General features: G+C 29.3%; 1 protein-coding gene across 1 annotated transcript in view; it reads left to right on the top strand.

The window, feature by feature from the left end:
* Window positions 1–21,846, top strand: part of LOC119680228 (kelch-like protein 17) — a 54,292-nt gene that overhangs the window by 19,086 nt on the left and 13,360 nt on the right. The window contains exons 3-4 of the mRNA XM_038092940.1: window positions 16,561–16,853; window positions 20,705–20,888. Coding sequence (XP_037948868.1) covers window positions 16,828–16,853; window positions 20,705–20,888 — 210 coding nt within the window. The 5' untranslated portion in view covers window positions 16,561–16,827. The remainder of the gene's footprint in view (window positions 1–16,560; window positions 16,854–20,704; window positions 20,889–21,846) is intronic.

The raw sequence follows: 21,846 nt of genomic DNA, 5'->3' as shown, positions 1-21,846 counted from the left end.
TTCGTTATTTGAAGAGGTTTGGTGGTTACTTTTAGTGCTGTTCGTGAGCGCTTATATTTAATTTGTTATTGATTTATTGAAACATGTTTTTATAAATTTTTTTTTTGAATTTCTAGAAATAGAATTCAAAATATATTTATATAGAAAATGTTCTATATATTTTCTATTTTTATAATTATAAATACATATTTCAATAGATAGAATTTTCATATTTTTCCACTATGCTTAAATTTACTTGTAGTGTATTTATTTTTCTGTCCTAACATTTTTTCTCACCTTCAACTTTCTTCCTAAACAAAGGCTGAAAAAATTATTATACATATATTATTAAATATGTTGTTTATTTTACATGTATATTAAATTTTGTAAAAATCCTTTTAGTTTACATAAATATATGTATGCACAACTAAAATTGATAGGCACAATGTCGATGATTTATCATTATGTTGACAAAGTCAACTTATAATTTTGTCATTCTATTTATCATGGATGGAACGTTGTTTGCTTAAAAAACTAATAAAAATATGCGTAAAAAATCTTTTAAGGACAGACAATGAATGATTCCTTTTATTGCGTTATACGAATATCTCATATAAACTTTCGTACTTGAAAAGAACTTTGAATATTTAGAATTGTGTAAAAAAGCACTTCAGACAGTCTGCAACATTGAAGTATATAAGATATTGAAACTGAAATAGCATAAAAATATGAAAAAATGTAAAAATAAAGCATATTTTATGTCATCTTGCTAATTACGTTTGCGTATCCAATTTGCGCTTCTCTATTAACTTATTTATGCTAAATACTGTGATGTGATATTTACATTAAAAGCTATGACAGCATAAGCCGTACTCTACTATCACTGCCTCTGCTGCTGTAATGGCTCAACTTTTGTGACATTTGACAACTTGACACCAATTAGAAATTCAAATCTCTTATCTCACGCGATACATTTTTGATTGCCTCAGCGATCATTTTTCGCAGTTAAACGATATTATGACACTTAAATGAAATCAACGAATTTAACTTTCACTACTAATTAATGACGAGAAAAAATTATACAAAAAAATCTTAATTAAAAAAATTACTATTTAATAATACTATTAATTTGCTTGTTTTTTTTTTACTGAATCGCTTGTTGATTATATTTGACTTTGACATGACAGTAGCATGAGTTTCTTTCAATATATTTAAAGTCAGTAGTCAGATTGCATTTAAAAAGATTTATTTAAAAAAAAAAACACTATATTTGTTTTACATTGAGTAAAAATCTATAATATTTAAAGGGTAAGTACAATTTATTTACACTACGTAACCACAATGCTTTAAATATTTGAAATAATCTTCTTCTACTTATTTGGCACTACAGTCCAGTATGAATCTTGGCCTCCCTCACGATCTGCATCCATCTGTCCCTATCTTCTGCTACTGTCTTCCAGTTCAGTACTCCAATCGTTCTTGCATCACCTTACACGTTCCCATCCGATCTTGTTCTTAGCCTACCTCTGTGCCTGGTTGTCATCGGCATTGTGTTGAATATACTGTTCGGCTTTCTCTCCGACCCCATTCTTATTACATAAGCAGCCCATTGATTCCTTTGCGACTTAATGTATCTCATTATACTTTCGTTTCTAAGCAGTTCTTCAATTTCATTATTTGTTCGCCTTTGAAAAGTTTCTGCATCAATTTGAATTGGCCCGTAGATTTGGCGAACTATTTTTCTTTCAAAAATGTTTAAAGCTTCTTCATCTGCCTTAGTCATTGTCCATTTAAAACAATATTTATAACTATTTTAAATGTGAACACCAGTGATTGAAATAATATATCATAAAAAAGAATTATTCCGCTTAAATTGCAATCCTGTCAACTCAGTAATCGCTCGTAGATTTCAAACACAGTTGATGAATCGCCCCATTAACATTTTGATGAATGCACTGAGTAAAGCTGTTGCTCACAATCAGATTACGAATGATCACTTGAATATTAAGGAATAATGTACAGAGACTCACTAATGTCAATTTGAAATTGTTGCTATTATATTGATATATCGTGGTTGTGATTAAATTTGTCTAAACGTGTCTAACATTTATGACTGAGTAACACTTTTTTTTACCCAACTGTCGATATTCTATTGTGTAAATATTCTATTGACTTAAGGTAGCGTATCTATTGCCAGTTTCAAATTCGATCAGTCGCCTCTTTTGCATGGTATCGCAATTATCCATTACTTGCGCTCAAATCGGCTTCAGTGCACAAGTCCACCATTGCAACCAAACTTAACCATAGTATTTATTTCTTTGCATTTAAGTCCCAGGACAATATATCTAAAAGCGGTACCACCTAGCTGAATCAGTATTAATTCTAATCGAATCAGTTACAGATTTGAAACACATATTGTTAATCGATATCTTTAAGCTCCATCAATGCGCCAGGTTGTGTAACTTCAATGGTTTTAGTCCAAGCTCATTTTTTATTATTTTTTTTTTGTAGCTACGGCGGCTCAATTTACTTCTTCAGTTCATGTAGCATTTCTGATCTTGTTACTGTTTTTTTTGATTTACTTCCTGGGCCTCGGGCAACACTACCAGTATCACGTTATCGAGCTATGGTACGAGACACAACTGATTTGTTCACATGTAGGTGTTTGAGGGCTTGAACAATAGCCACTTGTGTTTTTCCGGCCAAATATAAAACAATCATACTATAATGTTTGAACTCCATTATATACAACTTCTTTTCTATAACACAAAAATTAAAATACTTTGGTACCCTTGTAAACAAGACAATGAACTGTTAAATGAGTTAATTTTGAGGTTGCTGTCATTATTCGTCTGACAGCTAGATCGGTGCGAGGTATGTTGCAATTTTCGTCATCCACCCTGTATATATAAAATTGATTGTAATTTCATTAAAGAATTATTGGGTATTTGTCTAGTCTTTACTAGATTATTGCATTTACAATTTCTAAGTAGCATGCTAAGAATGCTAAGTTCCTTGTTTATTGATTTTCAACATTTTATCAAATACCTTGTTTTCACGTATGGTTTTATATATATATATATATATATATATATATATATATATATATATAAATTAATAAATCAGTTGGGTAATAAAAAATGTTTAATATTTGTATTGCAATTAATGAATTAGAAGAACATGTGAACAAACTTAACATTGATAATAAATCACATGCTTAATAGTAAAGTAACTCAACATTGCAATGATCACTTTTCAATGATATTATGATCACATCAATAACTAATGTAACTATTTATGATTCATACTTGAATACAAATATCGCGATGTTTCTCAAAATAATTGTAGAATTGATATGCCGAGAAACGGTCTACATTTTCTGCCGAGAATTAAAAAATTCCGCACTATGATCAGACGTATCAGCTGCTATCGTATATTTTAAGATCAGTTAAATATGCTAAACCACAGCGAAAAACAAAATTTCGCAATTTTTAAATGTACTTTTTAGATGCAAAATTTAAAAAGAAATTGAGTACACGCTATGTTGGTTAAACCTTCATGGGTGCTCTAATGTTACACTTGAACATGAATGTGGAACTTCAGACAAGTATCTTTGGCCGTCCAATTCTAACACTACATGACTGTCTGTCAACATAGCTTAATTGTAGTGATTCAGTTGCGGAAAAAACAATATTTGTGTGGAGTGCGAGGTGTTGTTATCTTTCCTATGACAAATATTGAATTTACATTAAATAAATTTAAATATATTTCATTGCCTAATTAAGAACTGTTAACAGCTGAAATCATAATGTTAATTAGTTTACATTTGATGTATTTATTTTAATAAAAAGTAATTATGATTTTATGTGTAAATATATTGTAGACTCTTCAAAGCAAATTTGTATTGTAATTTAATAGGTTTATGCAACTTAGAATACCGCAGATGAAGTTTTTCGTAATACAGTTAGAATACGGTTGAGGTAATATCAAATAGATGAACTATTCTTACAGTTATATTGCAATGAATGCAATAGATATAAGTCGATTTTTTTCATCATACAGTCACAATTAGTTTGTGATATTTTTCCGAAACTTAGTGTTGAGAATTCATAGGTACTACAACATGATTATTGTTAAAACTATACCGAATATATGTTAACAGAAATCCGTTTTCAAAAATTTTTAATAAAGTTGTTTAGGAAAGTTCAAAAATCTTCCATTACTTTATATAATAGAGTTGATGGGTATGAGTGCCAACCTATGAAGCAGAAAACAAGTTTTAAAGCACTCATACTAAAAAAGGTATTGGAAAATTTACCCGTATTTTGGGCTGGGAAAATACTGTGTCGCTTTAAAAAAATGCAGACTGTGTTTATTTGTATATATCGATACATATGTATATCAGTTGTCGATTATTTATTGGACCCGATTATATATATATCGGTTAGAGATATGAAGCGCCTAGTATGTATATGATTGCTAAATATCTACAGGAATACTTTATCACGAAGGAATAGGTGACAGAGTAGCCTATTCCTCTCTTGCCCCACAGCTATAACAGTAGTCGTTGCAGTAAGCCTCTATTTGGTTGGTATGGCTGCATAATTTCAATATTTTCATTGAGCAACTAGAAAAAAATAAAACCTATTAGTTGATTTGAGTTTTTCTGGTTGCACGAAGACCGTGCAGTTTGTTTACATACGTAGTCTTGGTATCAGTAGTGACTCATCTTTTTAAAGAATTTTATTCGTAAAATTAGTTTGGCCGCTCATATCTACTACTTATGTTATAGAATGTTGTGTATTACTTTTGATGAAACATCGCTAATCATCTATGATTCGGTTCTCAACATCTGTTTTAAAATTTCAAAATAAAAAGGCACCTATAACAGATTGTCGCAGTTCTAATTTCTATTATGGAGATGTGAATATTTGATTGTATTGCACCAAATTGGAAAGAGTTGATCTCGGGCAACCCTTAGAGTAATTGCAAACGATGAGGCGGTTAATTATATTAGTTAGAGTATGCTGTTTGACCCGAAGCACAACTGTCAGTCATTAGGGTGAAAAAATAAAGACTCAGTCGTGTTAGTTGAAAATATACTAATATATTAATTGAAGTATTGTTAAAGATGCATCTTTGTGCAATTATTTTTCTGATTATTTTGACAGTTTATATGTTTTTTTTTCACTTGAAGAAAATGTTTTAATTCGAACAGTTGTCCTGTTTATTTTGAACAGTTTTGTCGCTCTGAGACCATTAGTCCTTATAACACGGTCGAAGAATTGCTAAAAATATGCCTTAATATGTAATACTTTATAACTAATCATCATATACGATTTAAGCAAAAATTTTGACTAATATTTTAATTAAACAACAAGAACCCTTAAAAGGAACGAACTTGTTATATTAATTAGATATTTATTAATATTTATATTATATATAAATATAAGAATATATTAATATAATATATATAATTTATTATTATTATATATTATTTAAAAGTGAATTTAAATCTATCCATTTGAATTATTTTTAATCAATTCAGAGTAATTAAAATATATTCCACAAAAGAGTTTCAAATCTATTAACTTTGTTTTAAAAACTTTAATCTGAAAAGTTTTTATTTGGTGAAATCGAATAGAGAAAACGTATTTTTCAATTTGGTTTAACGTTACTACGTGTCAGAATATGCACTTTCAACTATGGAAGCCGAACCGAACTTGCAACAACTGCAAGTGCAGAAATTTAATTTTGCATGAATGACGGCGAAACTTTCGCTAAAAATGTGAAAAAAATAAAATAAAATTTAAAATTTTATAAAAAAAAAGTAAAACTAACTGCTCCAAAAAAAAAAAAATATTAAAAAAAATTATTTAAATTAAAAATAGTATTATAAATAAAAATATATAAAGTAATATAAAATAAACTGATTAGAAAACATAATATATGCATTAATAATATAAAATAATAAATAACATGTATAGATATATATATTATTGTAATATAAATATAAAGTATCTGAAGCGAAATATATAAAAAAAATAAATAAAACAAATTATTTTTATATTAAAATAATAAAGAAATTGAGATTGAGAAGTATACGCTATAGTTTTAGTTGTCCTTTTAAGTATGTTTCCTTACAATGATAATGATTCCTTATAATGATTTCAAACAACAATTAAAAAATATCACATAAATTATTTAAATTTTTATTATTTAATTTTATTATACTAATAATTATTATCATACTAATCAATTCTCAAATTTTTGTAATTTGAATCTATTCTATCGCTATATGTCGGTGATGTGTAAACTCTTATTGCAGCCTAATATGTAGAGCACCATACATTCCCCTAAGTCCAAGTGAGTTTTACGAACTTACACATCTCTGGAAAACACAGAGATGCACTATTAATTCTTATAATGTTACCAAAAATAAGTAAATCTCTATCTGCTATAAGTCTACAATATATTTACTTAAATTTGCTTGTAAGCACCATAATGACACTAAAAAAATAGTCTCTGAAAGCTAAAGTTAGATCTTTATAGCGGACATTTTATTAGCTGCATGAAAACTTAAAATGATAATAGAAGAGAAAAATATTATTGAAATGAAATTTTCGCCTCGGCTACGAGTTACATCGTCCATTTGATCAGTCCAATTTTTGACTATTTTTTGCCATAAATGTGTGTATGGCCATTCATGTCAATGTTGGCATGAACATGGGCTTTCAATGACTCCATAAGTCAAGAGGGGGTCCTTAATTAACAGGACCACTTCTCGAAATAAACTTGTTACTACATTGATTTCACAATAAATCGAAGCACGCTGTATGGTAACTTGCGCCGCGTCGTCTTGTTGGAACCAACTGTCGTCGATGTTTGACTGATTAATTTACGGAAACAAAAATTTAGTCAACATGGCGCTCGTCGTACCCATAACAACCCTTCCTCATTTCAAAATAAAGATCGATAATACCGTCAGCGTGTAAACCACACCAAACAGTCAATTTTAATGGATGTGATGGTGATTCCTTAACGGTTTGAGGATTATCTTCTCTCCATGTACAATGATTTTGCTATGTCGATTATGTTGATCGTGAAATGAAGGAAGTGCTCTATGAACTTCGCGAACAAATTTATTTTTTTCAAAATAAATTTTCACAATTTGAAAGCGTTGTTCTAACGTTAAACGATCCATGATGTATGATTTATGATGCCAAAACTTACTTAACAGGAATGTCAACAGAGTTTGACATAAACAGCTCTCAAACCATAGTTATCGATATCGATATTTCTCATGCAGTCAAAAAAATATCCGATAAAATAAAATATATGAATGAATTTAACAAAATTACGTGATTTGGATATAACATTTAACATTGATGAAAAGAAATATCTAGAACTTGTAACTTAAGTGAATTGATAATACGTGATAATATGCAAGCAAAATAGAGCTAAACTTCTTAATAGTTAAACTTCTTAAGAGAAAAATTAAAATAAAAATATCCTATAGACTGATACATCTGGTTACAGCATATAAGAGCGCCAAGTGAAGGCTACATACTGATACAATTGGTTATCCTATGGATTTATCTGCCGGTATTAAAATCAAAAATTTTTAGAATCATTTTTAAATATTTTATTACTTTAAACTTTTAATACTAAAGTTATTCCAGTAAAACTATGTTGTTCTCTAAACTTAATACTTTTAACTTCAGGAAATATGAGGGCCCATGATTTTCCCATACATTTAAGTTAAAGTTTAACTCTTTTACACTTCCTTCCTTTTCCAAAATTGCATAAAAATGCAAACAACTTTTGTTGTTTCACATTATTTCCGTTTTTGTTTTTATTTTTATTTTCCATTTTAGTTTTATTTTTTCTTCTTTTTTTATTTTTTTGCTCTCAATTCCCTTACAAAAGTACAAAGTTTGTACCCGATTGTTGTGATTTTTGGTGCGCACAGAATTAATGAGACCATTTGCCAGTCTGTCCGCCCTTTTGTACATCAACCTGCCGCATGTACAGTACGGCTAATTTACTTTTCTGCTGTAAAATGACAGTTTTTAAGTTGAAACAGTAAATAATTAAAAAGAAAAAAAATGTGAAAAAAAAACAAAAAATAGAAAAATAAAAAAGAGTTCAACATACCCGGCTCGTCACAAACTACGTGACGAATCGACGCTTCTGCCTTTAAATTGTTGATATGTTGTATGCAAATGGACTTATTAGCAGGCACATACCCCCATGTTCGGTATATATGAGTTTTTTATGGGCTCAAAAGTTTTGTACGTTGGCCGTCACTAATTTTACTATAAAATGAAACTTTTTCCGTATGCTGGCTGTTTTTTTTTTATTAACTTTTTCACATATTCAATACGTTCATTACAGTTTTTCATTATACTCGTATTTTTTTTTTGTTGTTTTGTTTGCGAAAATAAACAAGCGTGTAAAATTAACATTACTACAACAAAAACAACAAAAACAAAATATTGGTCAACTACCTGGCAGACCAGCAGCGTGTAAAAATTGTGCGGAACTACGTCGAAGCAATGTAAACAATGACAGTCAGAAGTGACGATAAAAGACAACACCAAGTCAACAAATCCGGTACTTAGTTAGTAGGTTAAGGGGTATAAATTTGCTTGCTTTGATGCCTACGTGAAACTAATTAACATTTTGAAAAATAATTTAATAGTTTTCTTTTTTAAATGAGAAATTGCACAGTTGTTTTCTTATATTTATCTAAATGTGATTACACCAGTAATTATCTTAGCTACAGATATTTGTAGAGGTGAGTAGTTCCATTGTTTCAGTTTTTCTTGTATTTAGTGTTATTATTATTTATAATAATTATGATTTATATTTTATTGTAATTTTAAACCAGATAGATCCCTATTCTTAACAACGTCTGCATGATTAGTTTTTTTTGTGAATAGTGAAACACAAAAGATAGACTTGATAGCCGTTCTTGACATCTATTATGCATTTTAGAGGAACAAAATAGGTAGGTTTTGGTTTTGTTTTGGTGTTTCATAGACATTAAAAAATTTAAGTATTCTGCATTATAATTGATATGTATGTATACAATCTCTTGCACTCAATATCTTTCTCTTAGTGTAGAATTAAGACCTAAGAACACTATTCTGTATAAACGTTAATATAATAAAATGAGTCTGTTTTAAAATACAGAACAAGAATGGTCTTTTATGTTGCTTAAATATATATCAATAATTAGAAAAAACTATTTCATATATATTAATTAATTTTTATTATATGTATATGTTATAAGTGAAGATTATTTGTGGTAGACAAACATACTGTTTAATAATACCATGATAAAAAGACTACATGGCAATATTAATTAACAGCAGTATTTCGTCGGCTACGTTTTGTGCAAGCGAATAGGTTTCCGACTTGTTCAATAGTGAGAGTTCATGTTTCCTGATAATCAGGAAGTACTTAGCATATATTTGTATTATGTTTTAATATCTAAGTAAAAATAAAAGAGTAGATATTAATTCAATATAATAACAGAAATGAAAATTATTAAAAAAAATTTATGTTTTATATAAATTGTGGGACATAAAGATTTGTCTAGCCGAAAAAACTGTAGAGCATTAATTGGTGTATTGACAGGTCACTGTCTGGTCGCATCACGTGTGCACAAACTAAGCTTAATTCGCAACGATGCTTGTAGGAAATACGAGCCGGATGCAAAGGAAATTCTGGAGCATTTGGATTTGCTGAGCATACTGGATAATTGTTCACTTTTTCTTTATAACACAAAATTATGTGTTTATTCCGTTTATGATTTGTTATTATATTACTTTTCAACCTATATATTGAAACATCGGACATATAATTAGCAATTAGCTAAAACTCTAATGCAATCATGAGGCTTATCGGGCAAAGTATACTTCTACCCATCCGACTCCCTCCAAAAGTGTATCTACAGTTATATTTAATAATGTAAGATGCTCTATACATAATGACAGTACCTAAATGTGATTGATCGACGGTAAAGTACCGACGACCTGTCGGATTCATATGCAGATTCCCGACTTGAAAACTAATTTTAGAAGTTAACATAATTATTGATATTGTACGAAGTTAAATTGATTATGTCATTATAAAGTTAATTCCTGTTCTTATATTACAAAATTTGGAAATTAGGAAGTCTTTTAAGAGGAAAGTGCACTAAAAAGTCACACTTTATTGGCAAGTTATAAATGTTCTCTCTATCTTTTAATGGATAATTTGCTCTTGTCGTAAAATTAGAAACTATTTTGTAATAGTAACGATTTGTAATATTAACTATTTGTAATAGTAACTATTTTTTAATAGAGAAGCTTTTTGAATAGTAGTGGATTACAACAACAAAATTTTATTATTTTAAATGAAATTAATTTTGTTTCGAGTATTGCCTACTACTCATCATCGGTGGTATTTTTGTAAATATTTATTTTAGTTGAAATGCCATTTCAAGGAAGTTTTTGCACAAAAATTTTGCAGTGTAAATTCATGTGCTACCCTAATACTTTATGGGTCAAGTATGTAAGAGCACGATTTCAATTAAAAAAACGCCCTACGTTACTTGACTAGTAAAATAAAAATTATTAAAATAAAATTATTGTACTTCCATTTAATGTCTATGATTATATTATTTATTAAAAAAAAAATTTGCACTAAAATTGGAAATCTGATTTCTGTTATTGCACAATATTACTTGTATACATACACATGACCATTCTATCATCATTGATTAATCACATTTAGGAGAGAAGTGTACATAACCCTTTGGCACCATTTTTCGTTATAAAATATTAGTTTAGACATACGCTCATATTACTTTGGTTACACCTATGACCTCACAGATGCTTTATGGATAAAATTAGGTGGCAGTAAATTGATAATAACATATTTTAATTTACCTTTAAAATTTTATAGGATCATATACAATTTAACTGTCAATAAAAAAGCACTTAACTCCTTAAAGATAAAATCTCCTTTTGTTTAAACCTATTAAAATATCTTTTTTATACATTGGCTTAACACATTAATTCGAAATATTAAATATTTTTAGTGTGGTGTTGGTAATACTGAGGTTGAAATTTAATTTAAATATCATGAAGCAATAAATTCATTTTGCATTAACTTTATAATGTATATTCAATTTTATGTTCGCTATATTAAAGGCTTTAACTATTTCTATTACATCATTTCGAGTCAAGAATCCTACTTTATTATATTAAAATTTGACTGACATTAAAATTTCAATGCTGTCAGAAATTTTATTACCTATTACCTGTGATACTCGTAGTAAAACGAAATATTATCACATGCACATGTAAAGTTCACACTAAATGTAATCCTAGTAGTGTGAACCTTTATATTATATATATAGCTTCATATAGGCATATACATATATATACCTATATGGTATACGGTAATACACATATATATATATGTAAGTTATTTATTATCAACGTATGATATTTGTACTACATAGTAAACCTTCAGTTACTTCAATAAAAACTCAATCATCCTAGTGGCAGACGCAATATAATAATATAAATAAATAATATTAATATGTTATTAATAACATGACTACGTCCATAGTATATTTTCTGTTATACATTATAAATGCATAATGGTTTGAACATATCAAACCATTCCCACTAGTACATCCATTGAAAGAATTTTCAATGGGGGTTTCTTAATGCTTACCGTGTTTTATTGCATGTTTTACAATATCCTTTCCGTGCTTACAGCTTTCATTAATTTGGCAGTCAGGATATAATGCACTTCCCTCACTGCTTTCACTTTCGCTTTCACTTCCATTTCCTGTTATGTGTACTTCAAGTCAAGGGAAATAAAAGTAGGTTTGCAACACTCAACAAAGTTGTCGATGGATGTCCTCGATTTTGGTGGCGTGGTTAAAATGCAATAAAGCCCTGAAAATGCAGCAATGTTCCATTTATTTTTTAACATGCGTTTGTTTTTATTCTTTCATTTAAAAAGGATTTTTTTTTTTTTTTTTGTGAGATGTCCTTGGTTGCGAATTAAAGTAGAATTTTACTCATGGTTAACCTATTTTATGGACTTAAAGTATTGTGTGCGCTTTTTTCTATTGTTACATGTCGGATTAATGTTGTTGTTGGTATGGATCCATTGCATTTGTTGTGTATAGCATTGAAAATTTTATAGTAGAAATTCCAATTTCTATTATATTATTTTAGCATAAGAAATTTATTGAAATGCTTTCTCGTTTTATGGTTTGTAATTTAAAGCAACGAGAATCATTTCATTGACTGAAAAGTGATTTAATTAAATTTTAATTTGCCATCCATCAATTGTGATATGCCTGTAATTTCGCTATTATAACAATTTCAGTTAAAAATTTATTATTATTTATTATCCTTTTAATTGAAAATTACTCATTCAAATTGCTATAATTTATGCAACAAAAAGTCTTTTGAAAAATGTTTACTGAAAAGTGGTTTTCTCTGGAAAATAATATTATCAGCATTCTTTTTAATATTTTATATTGTGTAACGATATTATGTAGCATTAAATGATGCTACAATTATGACAATCCATTAAGAACTCAGTCTCATATAGTACTATTAGCACAAATATATATTACTCGTACAATGGCGCAGCTTGTAATACAGAAAAACTTGTACAAACTGCTTCGCTATATCCTTTTCCTTTGAGAAAAAGTGTTTATTTTTTTTTGCTTCGTTTGCTCTGTTGCTGTAAGGACTAAATCAAATTTGAACCCCTTTCATCGCGATTCAATTTATACTTAAGTTCAGCTTTTTGCGGCATTGTTGACCTACTTGGCTTGTGGCTGTATGGAAACATTATGGACCTGCTGCAATGAAAACACTTAATGCATAAAAGGAATGCGATACTAAAAAGTTCAGAAAAATATTTACAAATAAAAATATTATCGATAAACAAACACAACTGAATATACATTAAGACTGAAAAGTTTTCGGAAATTCTCATTTAAAATTCGCGCGCTGTATATTTTTCGATATTTTAAGTTTATGTAGTTTGGCAGCACTGTCCTTAATTACTATGCCAAAAATGAGCGCGATCTGTCAGACAGTTCGTTTACGGCAGCTGTTGAAACCAGTTCACCTCAGTAGTGCGTTGCGAAATGTCTTCGACGGTCGTACGACCGTCCTGAAAGGCTTTGTACCACTCATAAACTTGAGTTTTCGATAAAACTGATTCCCCATAAGCCTTTTGTAGCATTCGCAACGATTCTGCACACGAAATTTCGTTCGAAACACAAAATTTGATGCAAACTCTTTGTTCAATATTTTTTTCCATTGTTTTTTTCGCAACGCACTACTGAGGTGAACTGGTTTCAACAGCTGCCGTAAACGAACTGTCTGACAGATCGCGCTCATTTTTGGCATAGTAATTAAGGACAGTGCTGCCAAACTACATAAACTTAAAATATCGAAAAATATACAGCGCGCGAATTTTAAATGAGAATTTCCGAAAACTTTTCGGTCTTAATGTAATATCGATGCAATTTAATTTAAATTGAATAAAAGGAAAATAAAATCCTTATTATCAATGACAAATATAATAAGAAGTATTGATGCACTGGATTCAACAAAATCAACTAAATAAGAGGTGCTTCAAATTTAAGCAATAGAATTTCAAAAACATCCTTAGTCCTTGAAGATGAATACTTTATATATATTTGAGATGTGATTATATGAATAATATTTGCTAGCAATACTTTAATTATTTTATCAATATGGTTATACATAAGAATTTAATATATATTATGTACTTTTGCATCGATTTCTGATTTTGAAATTTCAAATATTATTATTAAGAATAAATTAATATTGTCCTTAATTGGTTTGAAGAAATATTTTTCTCCAAGGTTTGTTAGTGCAAAAAACGCTCTTATATATATGTTGTATTCCCACTGTTATTACTTTTATATATTTCGTAAATCTAGATAAAATACTACAATATCAAATATGAAAATATAAAATATGAAATATGAATGCTCACTGTGCGAACTTGAACAGATTTTAGGCAGAGATGTAATTTCTTAATAACAAATAAGCTAAATACTTTTTTCGCTTTACATATGAAAAGACATGTTTTAAGACATGTTTAAAATTTGCTTTAAGTTGTGAATATTTTCTCTCTAAACTATACAATATTCTCCTTTTAATCTACAGTCAAACTTCCATAACTCGAAGTTCAATTTTGCAAAGAAAAGGTTCGACTTATGGAGACTTCGGGTTAGAGAACTTTTTTATTTTTTTTTTTTATTTTTGAAAGAAACTAGAATTATATTTTAAGATATTTATTTATTTACAATCAAATAAAGCACAAAAGTTATAGTGAAGTGAAATATTCAGAAATTAGGGTTTGGGACTTTAAAAAGAGATTTCGCTTTATTCATACTCTTATAGTGATCATCAGTTGTAATATTATTCGTTTGCAAATATAAATTCAGAATTTTGAATGAGTCTTCTACTTCATTCTTGGAAGGCTGATAAATAATTACATCCACCGAAGCGTCATCATCACTTTCCGTTGCGCTTAGAATTGAATTCAGTAATTTAGAACTATAGTGCTCAATAATATCGTCATCTGAAGGAAAACTTGATGTACAAATTTCATTGTCAAGCTCAATATAATCGTTAAGAGAAGCACGTTGCCAGCGACTGGCATTTGCACAAAGAAGCAACATAAGAAGAAAAAATTAAACATTTAGTTTGGAAAAAGAGACTTTCCGTAAAAGCAAAATGCATTTATACTTAAAACAAACATTCGACTAATAGAATGCACTTTTCAATATTCTTATCGGCACTGAACAAAATTTTTGTTCGAGTTATACAGAAATTCGAGTTATAGAAGTTCGAGTTATGGATCCAGAATTGTATGTAATTAGTTCCCTAAAACCTTGGTGCACTGTTTTAGGTTCGAGTTATAGAAAATTTGAGTTATAGAAGTTCGAGTTATGGAAGTTTGACTGTATAATTAAACCAGACTAATTTGTCTAAACCAGTGTTTTTTAAAATTTTGTTCCATCAAGACAATGCATTAGAATATACTTCGGTATAATATCGGTTCCAGATTTTTTATAGTTTCTTAAATTGAAACTTTAACTTGAAAGGAAAATCATTATTTAGATGCGTTGTTGAAATAAGTGTATTCCAATAAATGTGTTGTAGCTTCTATATTAGACGCAGAACTCTACAAATGCTCTTCGTATTTTGTTTAAAAGTTTTTTAAATTAATGTTTATTTTCTAAATTTTTGTATTTTAAATAGAATTAATAACTTTCGATGTTTATTTCACAAAATAAACGTTTGTAAGTAAATGAAATTACCTGTTGGTATTGTATATAATACTGCATCTCCGTCGAAAGTACTTCATTCTTTTAATTAAAATTAAGCAATTAAGATTTTGATATGTTCACATATTAACAAATTAGATTTCAAAACATAAATAACAACAATTAATAAAAATTATCTTTACCCATCACAGTTTGTTCATCAATTTAGTCTGTAATCAACAGGCACAATATTAAAAATCCTTGCAACTACGTACAAACGTTTTTATGAGTCTATATCTGCTGTGGTTTATGCATTCACTAATTGGAAACAAAAGGCTATCAGAGGATTTTATGCTTGTAAACATTGTGTTTTTACAAACATAGTTTAACCTCTACAAGTGTAGACACTTTGTATCCACCTAACCCCCTAATGAGTTTTATCTAACAAATGTTCTATTGTTCAGACGGTTTTTGGCAAAATGCCATGTGAAAATATCCATACGTATTTTTGAAGTGTTGAGCTGAGAGAATTTTTTTCTTTTACCCCAAGAATCTTTTGTTTTAGTTTGGCGTAGATGCAGTATTTTAGACAAAAAACTTTTCAAATTAAGTTGTAAGTAGTTTCCTTATTAAAAAACTCAACTAACGTGAAGGCATTCTTTATAAAAATCCTTTCCTTATTTTATATAAGAAAATATGACTTTGAACGAAAATATGCTTGTGACTTAACATTGTTAAGGAAAAATTAACAGTCATACTTACCTATATTAATTTAAAATAAAAATAGCTATGCTGGTGTTAATTATTCAATTCCTTTTGAAACATTAATTATGTCAGCAAGGAGTAACTTTGATGAAAAGACAAAACTTCTGTACAAATTTCTAAATAACAAAATGTTTTTATGTATTGTTAACGTGACTTCATTCTATCTAAAAAGTACAAATGTCATTTGACCTAGTTTCAGTACTTTTGTTGGTTCATGTACAATGTATAGATATGTTTATATATTTACCCTATATATTCCACACTACCTCCACAAAATAAAAACGTTTTTGTCTAAAATTTGACATATCTACGTATTTGCTGATGTTAGAATGAGTGTTTCTTTGATGAATTCATTTGGCCATTTTATGTATATGTTAATATGTATGTTTATTATGTACAATGTCAATAACATTTTATGATATTCACAAAATTCTGATGCATTTGCAAACTGTATCCAATTTCTGCCTTTATCTTTTCAGCAACCCCCAGTAGACGGAACACATTAAGGGTGAGGTTGAAGACTGCCGAAAAATAATCAAAAACAAAAGACTTTTAAAGCATTTACAAAGTAGACGACAGGACAACATTGAAAACTTTAGCATTTAAAAAAATCAAAAAAAGAGTAACATTATAAGGAAAACATTGTAAGAAAGGCACAAAAATGCCAATGCCAAATTACACATAAGTCCTGAAGGCTTAAAGGAATTGCATCACGTTCTTTTTGAGAAGAAAATAACTGAACAACAATGTTTCTACCTGTTAAATCTAACGTGTAAGTAACTGATGAAAACAGATTTCATATATTTTATTAATTATTTTAGTTATTATAAAACTGATAACTATGTACACTGTACAGATATATAAAAAAAACTTTTGCTTTTCTAGGAACAATTTTATATATAATCTTATATTGTCTACATATATAATCTTATATTGTCTACAAAAATTTTTAATCACTTCAAAAAATCGAACACACTTTTGTATCCCACAGACGCTTAGTCAGAGATATTCCTCAAGATCACTGCAGTTTCTGCGGTGGTCCCATAACATCGCTTCATATTTTTGATTGCTATCGCATTTTCTTCAATTAAAGAAACATCATTTTAAATCAACAACCCTTTAAGCCTTGATTCTGCTGCTCATCAGGCTCGAATCTATTTAAAAATTCCTAATCGAAATTTGATGCTTAAATGTCATTTAGAATATTTTTCGTCAATAGTTGAGCATAATCGCACTAACCGGACGCATTGATAAATGCAAGTATCTGTCCAATACTAAACTTTAAAGTTTAAAATAATATCGCTGGGTGAATCAAAGAATAGATCGCTTTAAAGCTTAAGCCTGGGTCTGGATAAGATTGACAAAAACACTACAGGAGTTCCAATACCTCCCTCGGTCTCGGGTAAACATGTTGTAAAAGATTTTCAGTAGGATACGCGGCCCTATAATCCAACCTGTATTATCTTAGATACTTTCGATTTAGTTCTATGGATTAAGCCATAGATCTTATATTTGAAGTAAATAGACCATGTCACTCCTGACTCAGCTGCTTAGAAAATATTAGTCCCACTTCTATTGACCTATCGCAAAAAGTGATTGTATGTTAACTGGCAGGAGCAGAAACTGGAACGGGAGGTTCCATTGTAGAGGCGTCAAATCTTCCGAGCTTATCAGCGCGCTCTTTATTCGCTATGTCTATGAACCCAAACCAAAGTTGTTTTGAAACAAGTAAGTAATGATTTGATAAATTTTCTACAAGGGCTGGAATTTTTTCCTACTTCTTTTGAAAAATTATTTGGTGGCTCTAGCTTAGAAATAGAATTTCAATTAACCAATCTCAAGAATATAAAATATTCTTAAAATATTTGTCTTAAATATTAGGAAAATATCTAATCAAGAATTAATTATATAGAATTATATAAAATTATTTTTTATTATTTATTATATATTGTTTTATTATCACAATGGACCCCATTCTTGACGGGCTGACACGTACACCATATATATTTTTTTTAATTTATATATTATATATAATAGTTTTAAAAGTAGAACGATTCAGTAAAATTTATTACTAAGTACAATACATTCATCTAGTGATGTTATGAATTTGAATTCTAAAGTATCTCACAAACTAAGAGTACCGACTTAAAAGTACAACCTGGTAAAATCATAAAAGAAATGCTGGCGCCCGAAATGACGCCATCAAAATTCTTATGTTGCTACCCTAAAATTCCGAAACCACAAATTTGATGTACTACAAACATACATTAAGACCGAAAAGTTTTCGGAAATTCTCATTTAAAATTCGCGCGCTGTATATTTTTCGATATTTTAAGTTTATGTAGTTTGGCAGCACTGTCCTTAATTACTATGCCAAAAATGAGCGCGATCTGTCAGACAGTTCGTTTACGGCAGCTGTTGAAACCAGTTCACCTCAGTAGGGCGTTGCGAAAAAAACAATGGAAAAAAATATTGAACAAAGAGTTTGCATCAAATTTTGTGTTTCGAACGAAATTTCGTGTGCAGAATCGTTGCGAATGCTACAAAAGGCTTATGGGGAATCAGTTTTATCGAAAACTCAAGTTTATGAGTGGTACAAAGCCTTCCAGGACGGTCGTACGACCGTCGAAGACATTTCGCAACGCACTACTGAGGTGAACTGGTTTCAACAGCTGCCGTAAACGAACTGTCTGACAGATCGAGCTCATTTTTGGCATAGTAATTAAGGACAGTGCTGCCAAACTACATAAACTTAAAATATCGAAAAATATACAGCGCGCGAATTTTAAATGAGAATTTCCGAAAACTTTTCAGTCTTAATGTAGTCTGACGCACACATACACATATAAGTATAATCGTTGTAAATGGAAAAAAGTATTAAATATGTTTACGTATTTGTAATTGCGTTACTTCAACTGTGAAGTTTTCACATTGCGCCAGGGAAATTGTCCTTTCCGGAATTGTAACTGCGAGTAAACAAAATGGCTGCACATAATTTGCTGTGCAGGCGTCCGCATGTCAATAATGTCCTTATGAGGGAAGAATGTTTTAAGCCTTAAAGTGAAATATAAGTAGTTAGAAATAAAAATCCTATTAACTTTAACTTAAAGTCACAAAAATCAATTTTATTTACTTTAATATTAACAAAAAGTTTTATGGAAATGAAGGGAAAATATGGTATTATTTTAAATTTTGTGTAATATTATACTTCGAAAGTCTTACACCATTGATGAAGAAATGCCACTGCTAATATCCAGAGAATTACGAATTGTTTTTGGCAAATAAGTATATCCATCTTTCCACTAAAAAATTTTTAAAGTATGTCTTTAACTGCAAAATAGAGTTTTACAAGTCATGGAAGGACTCCCATTGTTCAAACAAATTTTATCAAAAAATTAAAGTTTTTGGGTTCAATGACATTGCTTGAAACTCAATTCATAAATCATTCGGCTTTTCAGACAATTCAGTTGACATGGTTCGAAGGTTGATTTCACTGATTGTCTACAGATTTGGAAACAACAGAAATAGAGTTTGGTACTGTCGAATTTTTTGTTCTCTTTTTTATATTTTCCACTACATTTTGAATGAAAATAAATTGTTTTGAAATGAAATGTTAACTATTTAATTCAATTTTTAATTTTAATTTTTAAACAGATACGATATTTAAAGTACTTAATTATTCGAAATTTATCCAACTAATCTTTAGTTTTGAATTTACATTTTATCAGAGATATTAATTTAGATAAAATAAAGTAGATAAAAATCAGAGAAATTAATTTTTTCTATACAAATAGATGTGCTCTAAATCAATTAATAACTATTCACTCATTTCTTTTTATTTATACAAGAATATTAAATTTTAATTGTTTATTAAAAAAATTAAAATAATTATATTAAATCGATCTTTAACGTCCGTTTTAACGAAGGAAACTAAATTGAAGCCAGACGGTTGATCATTCATACCCTGATTGAGTACTTCAACAACTTTTAGATGATTTTTCGCATTGAAATTTCTTCAGTGATGTCATAACATGTCATCAGTGATGTCATAACATGTCATCAGTGATGTCATAACATGTCATCAGTGACAATCCATAAGTAATAATGGATTTAAATAATTTCTTTACAAAAGGTTGTTGTTCTGGTTCTGGAAATTGGTCCGTAAGGCTCGTACTTTTTTGAAAATGATATAGATGAAAGTCATGCCAAATTACACAATTTCGATTACTACATGAATACCAATTGTTTTGGTGTGAAATTAAATATATGGATGTGGAAAATATGTGCTCTTAGTAGGATGGATCTACAGGTCATAAACTAGACAATACGTATTATTGGTTTTATTACGTGACAAATTTCCAGGATGTGTAATTTTACGTGTTGGTCGTATGACTTGGTCACCATGATCACACAATTGGTCACTATATATATAGTGACATATGTTAAGTAAAAAGTCTAAACATAAGATTTTATGTATCCATTCAAGTCCTTGTGTTTCCTTTTCTCAAGTTTCATATGTAGAACCCTTATTTTGCTAAGTACTTTAGCAAATAGTTCTTTATTACTTTATTATGTATTCATAACTTTTTTTCATTTTATAAAATTTTATTTTTTTTTTGACAGTTCCACCGAAAACTCTGGTAACACCGAAGATGTTACCACGACCAGTAATAATTCAACACAAACTCCCAGCGACTTAAGCCCACCGGGACCAAATGAAGAAGTTTTACCACAAGCGCATCATCAAAATCCAGGCCATTGCATTGCTTCATTTGCAGCCATAAACCAGATGAGAAATAATGCACAGGTAAGACGAAGTATTTAATTTGAAATTTTAATTTTAATGAAGTAATATAAATTCATTATGCTACTGCATGCAGTTCCCCAAAATGTTAATGTGAAATCATTTTCTTATTGAAAACTGGTTTTCTTCTAAACTAATATACATTTTAAGACCAATAACGCTTTTAAATTTTTCAATTGTTATTTATTTTTGGACTTAATCTTAACTTAATGCTATTTAATGATGTTTCTATTTAATGATGTTTCCATTTAATGATGTTTCCATTTAATGATGTTTCCATTTGTTACATTGCGGAAAGGATTTCACAATAAACGTCGGATATCACTTTTTAATTAGATGTTCTAATTTGATAATTAGAAATAGGAGATAAAAATTTAGTTTGGAAATAAAAAATAACCACCAGATCTGCAGAGTGAAGGGAATTATTAATCTGTTTGAAATGTAATTCATTCATTTCTAGCGAAAAAAAATTATTTTTACTACAGTCTTATGTCTTATATACAAAAACTAGGTCTTGAGAACTTATCAAAAGGGATCGTGTAAATATTACAAGACTTACTGCAGTTCTTTCTGGTCATTGGTTTATAGAAACACGCAGAGAAACAGTGCATTCCTGATAATCCTCCATGCAGAAGTTGTGGAAACCTGCAGGAAAAAGAAATCATCAAAAACATTCTCTGTAAATGCCTGGCTTTGATGTCCAGAAGAAATAGACTTTTAGGTAGACATTTCTTTGACAGCTTATCTTTGACAGCTCAGTTTATCAGTTTATCGGTAAACACAAAAGACCTATTAAATTTCGACTGGATGGATTTAGTCTGTTTTCTTTTATTTTAGGGTTTCTTGCGAGGAATGTGATAGCAAAACGGCTAAAGGTCGTTAATTTGAGGTACATGGAAATTTATCTAATGGTCTGTCACTATTATCAAGCAATTAACGTACGAACATTCTGTCATCAGTG

The sequence above is a fragment of the Teleopsis dalmanni genome, chromosome 2 (genome assembly GCF_002237135.1).
Source record: "Teleopsis dalmanni isolate 2A chromosome 2, ASM223713v2, whole genome shotgun sequence".
Lineage (NCBI taxonomy): Eukaryota > Metazoa > Arthropoda > Insecta > Diptera > Diopsidae > Teleopsis > Teleopsis dalmanni.
Note: the sequence above shows the minus strand (reverse complement) of the source record. Positions and strands in the feature narration are given on the sequence as shown.